We start from the raw sequence: 12,952 nt of genomic DNA, 5'->3' as shown, positions 1-12,952 counted from the left end.
ATCAACGGGAAATTGTCGCCTGTACTCGTAGTAACAACAGTATTTATCCAGATATGCTTGTCAGTTTTCAAAAAAGTCAGACTATTAAACACATCTTCTTTATTTTTGCTATTTTCACACTAAATGTGATGCAATATATTTTTTTATCAGGTCACATCTTTACAAAGTAATCATATTAACATTCTGTAATAATTTTTTTGTACTTGTGGACACAAAGGAAGAAAATATTGAAACACAGAAAGATGTATTGCTTAACACAACAGTTGATAAAAAAAAAAACATCCACGGTGACAATACAGAGGTAATATCTGTCATCTTGCACAAATCTGAAGTTCAGTAGGAGAGTTCAAAACTTCATTAAAAACAAATAGCTAAAGAAGCATGCTGGTCAGATTTCATTTTCCCCATCTCACTGAAATTCAGCCTGGTGTTCACAGCCTTGTTTTCTGTTGTGTTAATTGACACAAGAAATGCAGTTGTTGGTCCACAAAGCTCTGCAATCGCACCAAGATAATAATATCATTGTACACCTGTTGGCAAAACTATAGGGGGAAAAATGGATTTAATCAAGAATTCTGATGTTGAACAGAAATGTCATGGTTACACATGTTAGTATGAAAATGATTATATCAAGTACGGAAAGCAAAAACACAGGGGGTGAGCCTGAGTATGTAGAGGGGCATTCTAATCATTGTATTGCAAACTGATGATTATGATGGCTACATTAAAAACACTATATATTTCCTTACAAATAACCAGACTTCCTGAATTTGCACATTCATGCAGACTATAATATGCTGTGCCATGTTTAATAAGGCACATACAGTAAAATGCTTTTAAGAAGAGGAATGTTGGAAGTACCAACTTATGAGGTAAACATGCAGACTTCTACACTGTACTCATGTAGCAGAGATGGGTCTTCAAATTAGCAAGATATAATGGACAAATAAAACTAAAGGGATTTAAATTAAATTTAAAAAATCATCATTTGGCCCGTTACAATTATCACACACGTATGATCTTGGGTATCATGACAACTTCGTTCTGTACATATAAAAACAGAACACCGTCAGTGAAAAAGATTCTGAGACAAATAACACAAATGCATCTACAGTTAGAAATGCTACAAATGTATGAGAAACAACTAAAAAGAGCTACTTGTTCTGTAACCCCAAAAGCTGGTATGATAGCTCATTCATCGACTTTTCTTTTTTAGTTGTATTCAATTTCAGACTGTATGAAGATAAGATATTCAATGTTTGTAATGTATGCTTCATTTAATATGATAATATACACCCATTTCTGAATATCAGGCCTGCAACACAATCCAAAGACAGTTGGGTCGGGCGCAATTTAGGGCTAAAATTCCTAAAAAATTAGGAAGGAAATCATTATATTTCGAAATGGTGAGATCGATAAATTATATTAGTAATTTGGTGTAAATGTTGTAGCCATGAAAGGCTGAGTTTTTTAGGAGCAAAGATGGGGAGAGGATCTCCAGATTGTCAAAAACTGTGTGAGGAAAAATAACTAAATCAAAACAATGTTTCTCAAAGAAAGGCAGGAAGGGATTTGCATGTTACTTCTTCTACAGTGCATGATGTAATAAAACAAGAGAGCAAGCCCAGGCTTTACACCTGTGATCTCTGATCCCTCAGCATCTCTGCATTAAGAGCCGTTATTTCACAACAGCTCTTATAATCATGAGGGTTGGGGATCACTGTTGGAAACCTACAAACTTAATCGTGCAAAAAAAAAGAAAGCCGTCCAAAGGTGGCATCGGCTTCTTTAAACTCTAAAGCATCTGGGATACCCCATCACCCAGTGGAAACATGTTGTCAGATCAATTAATAGTCCAGATGTTTTTTTGGAAGAAATGGACACTGTGTGGCCCAGACCGAAGATGAAAATGACCATCCAGACTGTTATCAGCAAGAAGCCCAAAAGCCAGGCTCTGTGATGGTATGCGGTTTGTTTCTGTGGTGTTGATGAAGCTCATTTACACCTCTGTGATGGCAGCACTAATACTGAAAAGTGCATTGAGATTTTAGAGCAACATAATGCCACGTTTAACATGACATCTTCTCCAAGAGGGCCCATTATTTTTCAATATGAACATGAAACAAGTCATGCACACTTTACAAAGGCATGGCTGCAGAAGAAGAGGGTACTGGACTGGCCCGCTCACAGTTGTGACCTGTCCCCACATGAGAACATGTAGAGAATATTGAAAGATCAGGCGTGACAAGGACGGTTTTGCAGGAAATATGGAACAAAGAAAAACACCTGAAAAGCCAGAACGTCTTTGAAGTGATGTGAGAAAGGAATGACAACGTTACAAAGTGGTAAAAACCCCAACGTTTTTGGAATGTGTTGCAGGCTTAAAATGCAGGGATGGATGTATACCAAATAATTCAACAAAGTTGATGAGACAAAACATATTTTGAGTTCATACTGTTAGCAATTAAATAAAAGTTAAATTAAGTGTAAAAAATGTTTCTTTATTTTTCATCTCCCATGCCATGCCAGCTTTTTCTTCTTTGTGGTTGTTTAAATTAAGCTGAGAGGTGTTAGCCCTCTGATGTAGTTCATCCACACAAACAGTGGGAAACTTTTTAGTTGCTTTTGTTTTTGTCCACCGACAATATGTGTGCAGTAATTTTCTTCTGGGTGAAGAAATGTGGATTCTGACAGGTTGTTTATTTAGAATAGGCGCTCAAATCGACACCTATAACCTATTTGTAGGTCCATTTGATCGCACTCACAAGTAAGACAGAGGTTGCAAGCTCTTTTGTTCAGACACAATTCTGAACTAAAGCAAAGCTTTAAACTGTCTGGACAGCAGCGTCAGATTGCCGCTGGTACTATAGGTCTCTAAATCGACCGTTTCTGTGCATCAAAGCAACAAATGCCTCAAGTAGTATTTGTCTGGAATGCAGGTGAGTGGGTCTAAGTCCCAAGTGGCAGCCAGTGTCCGAGCCCCTCAATAAACCCTCGTACATTTGTGACGTAGAAGTCGACATTGTGAGTGAAGTCGGTGCAGATGTTGGAGTAAGTGTCCACCACCGTGCAGTAGAGCGCAGTCCCACCTATGCTGATAACCACAGTTATCAGACACAGCAGCAGCAGGATAAGGCAGGAATCTCCACCCACCTCATCTACAAGTTAGAATACAGACAAGCATTAGGTGTGTCAAAATATTTTCCGACAGATCTTATATGGCATGCAGATTTCAGCATCAGTCTAGGAATTCCTCAAACCAATTTTGTAACAATGCTGATAATTCTTCTGCCCTCTTAAATTGATCTATATACCACATAATTCACTGGAGTCTCTACATTTGTTGCTCTGTACCTTGCTCTATGCCATCCTCTGGCTCACTAAAACGAACTTTGCGTTTGGAGCTCTGTTTAACATCAGCACTGTCTGGGGGGGGCAGTCCATCCAGCGATGCTCGCCTCCTCTTCAAAATGGAGACGAGACCATCTCGGTAGGAGTTCTGATAGAGACACAGAGATGAGGAAAACGAAAACTTATGTCTTCTTGCTTACAGAACAACGGCAAGTTTTGGCAGTCCGGTTACACAGCTGCTAATTAATGTTTACAAAACTTTTTTCGGTGATAATATTACAAAATTCATTTAATCTGACTAACGTTTTAAAACTTCCATATACTTCTGGACCTTTTTTATTTAGCCTTGTCCAAGTTATAATAAAGCGAAGTTTGATTCAAGGAACCAAAACAAACCCATACACAAAAAATAGGCACTGATTTATTTGGCCGTCTGGAGGCTTAAAGATTTAGGGGGGGGAAATACTCAATTTAAATAGTCTCTCAGGTTTTGTGCACCGTATAATGTGCAACTCACATTTCCCGCTCGCTCCGACCATCAATGTTTATGCATCTTTGTATTAAAAGATCACATCTGAGGAACTGAAAATTGCGCCGCTCTCTAAATATTTTAGGCAAGACCCATTAAAACTGCAAGAACAGATTTATAGTTTTGATAATGTGCTTACAGCTGCTTTGTTCACTTCCTTCACCAGGAAGTCTTCTGTAAAAGATACTTTCGCCGCTTTTACCAAATGTATTTTTTCCACAAATCGTAAAAGCAAGGAAACGTCTGAGTTGAAATTCAGCTGCTTGCATGGAGTCACGTCAGATTTGGTGGCACATTGCAGATTTTTGGCTCACATTGTTAAGAATTTGGACAGTGTTGCAGACAACGTTTGCATTTTACCTTGTGATATAGTGCATTCACATCTGTATTTAGTCCATCCTTTTGTCATATGATCACCCAGGGTGCATGTTAGCACCGGGTCTATACAGATATATATGAAACCCTGATGATGATATTCTGCAGCTCCAAGATGGAAATATTTAGATCTGTCATTTACTGCTTATTTTACTCATTATTCGACTTTTGGCTTATATAAGTATGCAAAAAAGTTTAAAAACTTTTATTGGCGAGGAGTCTTTAAACATTTAGCCTGCTGTAGGAAAAGGAACCTAAATCAAGAGTGCAATAGACCATATAATATCTAATTCTGACTAAAAGGCTTTGTCACGATTCACAACCTTTCCGTTTTACATTTGGATTCAAACACGGAAAGAAAACCCACAGAAGACGACGCAAGACATAAATCATCAAAGCAAGCCAGTCTGCAGAGACATTGATACAGAAGTTTAGTTGTAGTAAGCGAATCCAGCATAGATGAAGCACAGCAACACAGAAGTACAAAATATTCCCTGTGCATGAAAAATTCAAGAAGTCTTGACTGCTGTGTTTGTAAAATCATGATTGGACAAGTGCAGTAATCAGCGGGGCCCAAAACTCAGGAAGTAACTTCTTACATAATTGTTACACATTAAATATGAATTTTTCATGCTAGGTACAGCCTGCAGGAACACGGCAACGGTCAACAGAGTTCCAGTAGAAGAAAAATTCCAAGCAAAGCTTTGAGAACCCTCCACACCAATGAAAACCTTTTGACGTAACAAAAATCCATAGAAATCTGACAGAGCAGAAATAATACATTGGGCAGTCATATGCTTACCACTGAAAGTGAGCCATCTCTCAAGATGTCAGCCTCATTTGCTGCCATCATTTTTATGTCAGTTATTCAGTGAGGTCAGTGGGTAAATTTCTGGAAGTGTTTCTGAGCGAATGCAGTGATTTCCATGACGAAGTCCTGCCAGTTTTTAATGCAGTGCCACCTCAGGGCTGGAAGATTACAGGCTTCCAATATTGATTTTAGACTCTTTCCTTTGCAGATGGAAATTTTTGGATGCAGTTTTTTGTAGATGAACCTCGGCCCATCTCTACTTCTCTGAGGTGCTCTTTTTAATACCCAATTATTTTACTGACCTGTTTACCCTATGATCCTAATTTGAAAACATGTTCCTCTAGCTGTTTCGTTCTAATACCACTTACTTTTTCAGCCTTTTGTTGCACCCATCTTAACTTTTTTAAGACACGTACATTTTTTGGGAATTGGTGTTTTGACAATTTTAATTCTAGCTGTTATGAATTAGGTATTCAGTTAAGTATAGATTAATAAATGCTGGAACTGGGAATGGGTCTTGAGTCCTGAAGACAGCGAGCTGATGTGCTAACTAACAGATAAGCTCAGCAGCAAAGAGATCTGAATATACAGAAAAGCACAAAGAGATAAAGAATCGCAACAGATGACTCATCTGCAAAAGAAAAGCGTGTCTTTCAAATATTTCAAATGCTTTAGAAGGCTCTCAGAGTTCCTTTCAGGGTTTCTGAAATGATACAGTACAGCCTTTTCACGTATTACACTATCAACAGTATTCTATCATATCGCTATATACTAGTGCCAATGTCTGTTGATCTGTTAAACAGCTTTTTTTCCCTTTTTTCTTTTTTTGATAGCCTTTGGTCAGCCCTACTTGCTGCTGTTCATTTTTGCGATAAACCCAGCAAACGTGTTCAAGACTTGTTGCTTCAGCTTTTCTCATATATCAATACCACAATAAGCCATTAACTCATAAAAAAATCCCAAAAGATACAAATTATTCCTTCAGCTTCCTTTTTTTAAAAATAAAAATAGGGCAATGCTGCAATTTGCCGGGAGCTCACTCTTCCTCTGTGTTCAATATTTTGTTTTTACATTTAGTCGTGTAATTAAGAGAAAGGGGGAAATGCAGCTTAGCTGGTGGAGCAACTCCAAAACCCACATGAAATGGGATACAACATACAACAAAGGAAAGAAAACCTCCCACTCAGACATCCACTGCCTTACATAACAGTCGTGATCTTGAATGCATCACTTTGAGGCCCTCAGCTTGTTCAACTTGTTTGGAATAGTTCTGATTTCACCTTCAACCACACCCCTTCAGCTCAGTGTCTGAGCCAGAATATGAGGTGTTGGCCCAGACCCCAGGTCAGTAATCTAACACATTTGGCAGGGTGGACATCTGAAGTTTGAGAACACACCAGTGAACATGGGCGGAGGCTGATTATGATCTCACACAGGGACAGCAAAGATCGCACATGGGAGTGTCCCAGCAAAGAAAAGGGCAGAGCAGGATGAAGCACTCAGACCAATAGCCTGTTTTTTCTGCAGAAACTTAGTACAGTAGACAAAAGACAAGAGAGAAAGGAAGGAAGGAAAGTAGATGCATGCAAAGGTTGATGGGTGGATGGAGAGTGGAAAGTAAAGAGGGCAGGAAAGAAAGAAGATCTGATGACATGTGGGGATAAAGAGCCGGAAATATACCACATTCATCTGCAAATTATATTTGCACCATATTTCCATTAGATGCTAAAGTATTTCTGCAGTCCATGCACTGACCTATACCAAATGATGACCATAGGTTTTTTCTTTCATCTTCTTCAGCATGACTAAGCAAGTGGAAAGGCAGATAAACACCTCACACGAGTGTACGCTTACCCCATCTGTATGGGACATTTTGGCCAGGTCCTTGTCCGAGGCCTGGGGTACTCCTGTCGGCCACTCCACCTTCACCGCGTCCTCCTCTGGTGTCTCCACACACTGTTCCTCCTCCTCTTCTTCTTCTACTTCCTGGCCTTCCTCATATGTCTTTTCTCTTCCATCCTCCTCTTCTTGGCCTGTCTGTTGTGTGGAAAGTGTGGATTCAGCACTCTGTTCTGCGCTTTGTTCTCCCTCTTCATTGCTGTGTGTCGTTTCAGGCTTGTTGGCTAAAAGGTGGAAGAAACAAAGCACATCGACAACACTGACAAGGAATCTTTATCTTCACAGTTAAAGAAGGAGCTGAAGTGATCAAAGGGAAAGCTTTTTCCTTGCATTTTTACATTCTGGCACACAGGCATTCAAGTGTCAAATTTACGCCACTTTCACTTAAAAATGCTTGTTTTAACAGCCAACATGTATGATTTTTACGGTGTCTGCAGAGTGAATGCTGGATACATCATGGACTTGGATAAAACCAAACAGATCACAAGAACTTTATGAGGCTATGACGTGAGCTGGCATGCCTGTCAGTGTTGCTATTCAATTCATTTTTAGTCATGCGAATGGTGTGCTTCCAGCAAAGGCAGAATCAGTCTTTGAGGCAGTCCATTTTTTACTTTCTCACTGAAATTACAAGTAACATTGTCACAACCATTACATTTGCTCATCACCTGCTGCTTTTAATTGTGTGCAACTGAGCAGCTATGATGTATGTGCCATAAGTGCAATTTGTACTGTTGTTGTGATTGGTAATTGGTTTGCATGCAGACAATGTTTAGTTTAAAGCACAATTGGGCCAAAGTATAGCCCCACAGGGGTAAGTGTGGCAGTAGCCTCTGAGTCTGATTTATCCCTTTGGTAGAATCTGACGGGGGGCACACAAACAGTGATCAGCAACAATATTAAAACCTCTGAGGCTACTAGAAGTGACACCTCCATTGATGGAGGACCGTTTTTTCTTGCATACAAAGCATGTGGTTTGCAGCAATGTTTAGTCAGGTGGTACATGACAATATAACATCCACATGAAAGCCAGAAGCCAAGAAAAATAAAACCAACCGCATCATTTTATGTTTATGGCCTTCGTCCCATAATCCACCCAACTGCTATCTTTTCCCCAAGCAATGACTGCACACATCTGACCATCCAGATGGTGTAAAAGAAAATTTATCACCACCACGCCTCCTTTCTCCATTGCTTCATGGCGCAATTCTGACACTTGTGCCCTCTGCAGGGGCTTTCTGTGGTGGATAGAATTGAGTATGGTGAGTGAGTAAGAGCTGTTTGTCTGTTTGTACAGTGGTTCTTTTATGGGCACAGACCACAAAGGCCAAGTCTTAATCCCTGTGTGCATCAATAAGCTTCAGGCAACCAATGACTTTGGCCCTGGTTAACCTTTCCTCTTCTACTTTTTGTAGATACGAACCATTGCAGAACAGCCTCTGCTTATTTGGAGATGGTCTGATCAGTTACCAAGTTATCACAGTTTGGCCCCTGTCCAAACCCAGATGCTTACATTTGTCCATTTCCCCTAATTGCAAGACAACTGTTTGAAGGACTGACCATTTCCTTGCTTTCTAATTTATCTCACTGATTGTCAGGTGCCCCTGTAACAAGATAATTAACATCATTCCATAGACATGGGAACTAGGGGTGTGGCCTCCCCACTGCATTACGCTTCAGAAAAAAAAAAAATCTCAATTTAAACTAAATTTCTCTTTCATATAATTAATTCATAGATCTATGCTTTTGATGTGATATGCAGCCTGCCTGACTACATACAGTAGCCCAGGGCGAGAGCAGGCAGTTCTTCAGATGGCTCATGGGAAACGAGTGGATGTGGGTTCCCCTGAAAAGACCCCCTTTCCACAAGAGCAACTAAGCCTTGAGCGGGACATACTGAGGAATGTGAGTAGGGGACGAGAAGTTAGCACCATCCAGGATGTTGTGTCCATCCTGCAAACCTTGCAGCCCCAAACCCACTCCATGCTGTCAGAGGTGGAGAAGCTCATTAAGCTCTGTCAGGCCCTGCCTATATCTGTCGCAGCACCCAAGCGCTCTTCCTCAGCCTTGCGCAAGCTGAAAACCTGGCGGCGCAACACCATGACGCAGGAGAGCCTAACACATTTGGCCATTATGAATGATCACAGTGACCTTATGGATGAAAGCCATGTCTCGACCCTGCTTAAAATTTTCATCAGGAGGTCAACTGAGAGAAGGTCCACTTTTTGAAATGCATGAAAGCCCTGAGTCATGAACGCAGACTTTTCTTTTTTTCATTTGTGGTGTGTTTTATGTGCTATGCCTGGGTATGTTAAGTATCGATACTGAATAAAAAACACATTCAAGGATACAAATAATGCTGTTATGTTCCTTAAATGGCTTGATTTACTTATCAAAGTTTCATTTTCTTAACAATAAAGATGCCGGGTTCATCCATTGTAGTTCTCTTATAACTGCATGCTATTATAAAATAACTTCAAATCAAATCCTTAATCATTGATAAGTGTGCGGGCTTCCCACGCCCCTCCCAACAAAAAACCCGCCCCCCCTCTCAGAAATAGTTCCGACGTCCATGCGTCATCCACTTGCTCAATGGTTTTACTTATGTTGCAATAGAAAGTGTTTTTACCCTCATCGTGACAGGATTGTTGAGTTCCGTGCTTCTTCTGACTGTCTTTCAAAGCTGCATTTAGCTTGTTCTGTGGGGAAAAAAAACATAGTTGACAAATTCATCACATGTAGAAGTCTGAAATTGATCAAAGATCAACAGGAAGAGCAGGAATACGTCTTACCTGGCCAACGCTGACGGATGGTCTGAGTGAAGCCACAATGCGACCGAGATTACAAAAAAAAAAGACAAGAGTAAGAGTAAGAATATCCAGACAGGCCCCAGGAGAAAGATACAGAGAGAGGTGGAGAAAGTCCAGACAGTTTTACTGGTGTGTTACAGAACTTATCAAACTTGTGTTAAACATTTGTCAAGCCTTTTTAGCAGAAGACTGCATCTGTTTCTCTGCTAATTCAAAATCACCTGCATTAAATGACTGGTCTGTAACAGAACACAGGTCGCGTACAACAGTGTCATATATTTTCGGACATGTCAAAATATTGAGTTTCATATATATTCCTATGTGTCTGTCTATCTCCATTTCATCCTCATGCATTACCAAAGTCTTGGTCAATGACTCCTGGATTTGTCCAAATGAGAGACAAAGATAGAAGCTGATTACATTAAGGCAGAACTGATCCTAAAAGGTTTCTGCCGAGGTGAAATGGAGACGGCCTGTGAGGAATGTGCTTGACATACTGTTGTTGTTCTAGGTTTCTGCTCTCTGCAAACTCTAGATCAAAGGCATAATTTGAATGTGTAAAAAATGCAATATGCAACAGAATGTGCAACAGAAGTGTTGCAATGTGAGGAAAGTCTGCTGTTGTTTACTTGAGGTGTGTTCTGCAGACGTGACTCAGCATCTCAATATGTTTCTCACTGATGCCGTCTGTCTCAACAGGCAAACCACTCATTAGGTCCTTCTTCTCCCTCCACTGGCTCTCTGTGAACAAATAGAGTGCAGATGCATATAAAATAAGCGTAGTTTCAGCCCTTTATGTCAGCATGGCACAGAACTAGACTGTAAACAGATGCAGACGGTACCCCAGTTCTCCTGCAGGGCGGCGAGGTTGGAGAGCAGACGTTCGTGGTAGACCTTTTCCAGCTGTAGGAACTGGATGGCCCCCTGGTCTGATACCATCACCAGTTAAAGAGACAGCACACACTGCTACACATTCAGCAACATCAGCATTAAAACTGCTATCCAGCTATGCTGTCACAATGGATAGGTAGTTTTTTTCACTGGATATTACAACCTGCTAATGTTTATGCATTTTTATATTGCTAAAACATGCACATGAAAACTCTTGCCTGAATACAGGAGTCTGATTACTCACGATGGTGCACAGGATGAACAACAAAGGAAAAAGGCTTTTTCTGGCTCGTAATCCAAAATTCAGTCTGCTCTGAACAACTTCAGGCTGGATTATTTTAGTCAGTCTAGCAAACAAAATCATTGAAGTATATTTAGAAAAACATTTTGCCAGATACCAATAAGGATAGTTTCAGAGAACATGAGTCATTATCCAAGATAAATGTGACTGTAGTAAGTGTTAATTTTTTAATAGATACACGGAGATGCTGCCACACAGATGACATTTTTCAGGCAAGTGAATGAACATTTACTCACTTTACTTTGGGCTGATTTATGGAAGAATGAAACTAGCCTTCTGATGAATGAATAAATCAACCAAAATATCTCAGCGTCCAAGTTATGATTTGATTCAAATTAAGACTTCAGAAATCAAGACAGGACAACAAGAAAAAGTTACTTTAAAGTCCATCGCCTCTATAAAAAAAAAAAAAAATCTAATTTCTAACATGTCCAAAATATGTTTTCCGTGTGTTACAAGACATATCATGAACAAAATCAGCCATTAGTGCTATGACTGAGGATTTCTGTGTTGCATCTACAGGGCACAAATGAAAGTCTCAGAAAGGCGAGGTCAGAACCAGCTCCAACCAATTTTGATTATTTGCTGGGAGGGGCTTGACATGCAGAATTTGCATGCATTTGGATGAACAGATTAAATGAGAAGCTAGCAAGCGGAGGGGAAATTAGTAGAAAGAATATTGCTCCCTTACTCCTGGTCGAAATAGAGCTAACTGCTAAAACGGCTAGCTCTGGGAGTGCCAGACTATAGCCTTTAGGGTCAGGAACCGTGCAAACTTGGGAGGTAGCAGAGTGAACTCTCGGAACACAGCAAAAGCAAGGCCAACCCGAGAAGCCACATCATTTGTTAGCAAACATGAAGCTGGCTAGTTGCCGAAGCTTCTTGGCTAGCCATGTACTCATGGAGCTTGCAGCTCCAGAAGGTAATCTTCAGGTTGGCTTGCATGGCTTGCCAGGTGTCGCTTGGCCTTGCCTCTGCCTTGTGCCACTGATCCCAAGAAATGAACTACCTCTGGCAGCACTGGGCTAGTTGGCATTTTGAGTTAGCCCAGCTCCTGGAGCTAGCAGCAGCTGAATTGTTGAAATAATAGCAAGTGAATACTTTACATTCATTATACTTACACATGCATACAACCAGGTATGCATTTCCTTTGGCTTTCTTAAGAATCCCTCTCTAGAGTGAGGCTGTATAACTGATTTTATTAATTTCATTTTTTCACTTCACTTCATCAAACATACAGACATACCACAGGCTATATGTATGTAAGGTTGAATTACACCAATAGTAAAACTGGCCATTGTTTAGCAGAGGTAGGGAAGGCTAGGGTCGCCTGCTGACAGGTAGGTATCTGAAAGTGGTGAGATTCGCAAATTCATAGTTGCCTCATTTACTGAATGAGGGACACTAGGTACAGTCATATCCTGAGGCATTTTAGAGGCTTTGGGGGTTTTTTCATGCAAAAAAATACTAAACTTACAATTTGGAGGTGCACAGATGAGTTTTTTGAGGATTTATAACTGCCAGAGTGGGACTTATCAACAATATCAACAATAGTTACACCAATTAACAACCACAGCTAACAATTACCATACACTCATCAATAATAATAAAAAATTGAGATATAATCATAAACTTTCTAATTTTCACTGAAAGAAATGGATTTTATTGCTGAAGTGGGATGTTCATGTTCTCTTTCCATACGTTCTAAATTCTCGCTGTCTCTTTTCCTCCCCTTATTCAGAAACACATAAACACACACTATCCTTGTGCAGCAAGACAGACTGACAGCCGTTGCCATGGCAAAAGCATAAACAGCGCCAGAGGAAACTACAACTGCAAGCCCTTTGGGCTTTGAGCCAAAGTATGGGAACACCCAGCGCCTGAGACTAAATACGCAGACAGAAAACAACAAGATGGACAAATATGTGGTTCAAAGAGGGAAAAGAGATGATAGACAATTCTTTTGTGTGTCTTATATTTTCTTT

The 12,952-nt window shown here is 40.2% G+C and overlaps 1 protein-coding gene across 1 annotated transcript in view; it reads right to left on the bottom strand.

Annotated features, from left to right (window-relative positions):
* Positions 1-99: 99 nt before the first annotated feature.
* cnstb (consortin, connexin sorting protein b) overlaps positions 100-12,952 on the bottom strand; it is a 40,173-nt gene continuing 27,320 nt past the window's right edge. The window contains exons 5-11 of the mRNA XM_075458752.1: positions 10,618-10,704; positions 10,405-10,516; positions 9,758-9,779; positions 9,595-9,664; positions 6,921-7,189; positions 3,355-3,499; positions 100-3,158 (exon numbers count right to left, since the gene is read on the bottom strand). Of these exons, the coding sequence (XP_075314867.1) occupies positions 2,950-3,158; positions 3,355-3,499; positions 6,921-7,189; positions 9,595-9,664; positions 9,758-9,779; positions 10,405-10,516; positions 10,618-10,704 (914 nt within the window). The 3' untranslated portion in view covers positions 100-2,949. The remainder of the gene's footprint in view (positions 3,159-3,354; positions 3,500-6,920; positions 7,190-9,594; positions 9,665-9,757; positions 9,780-10,404; positions 10,517-10,617; positions 10,705-12,952) is intronic.

Source organism: Odontesthes bonariensis, chromosome 24 (assembly GCF_027942865.1).
Source record: "Odontesthes bonariensis isolate fOdoBon6 chromosome 24, fOdoBon6.hap1, whole genome shotgun sequence".
Taxonomy (NCBI): Eukaryota; Metazoa; Chordata; class Actinopteri; order Atheriniformes; family Atherinopsidae; genus Odontesthes; species Odontesthes bonariensis.
This window is presented reverse-complemented; position numbering and strand designations above follow the sequence as displayed.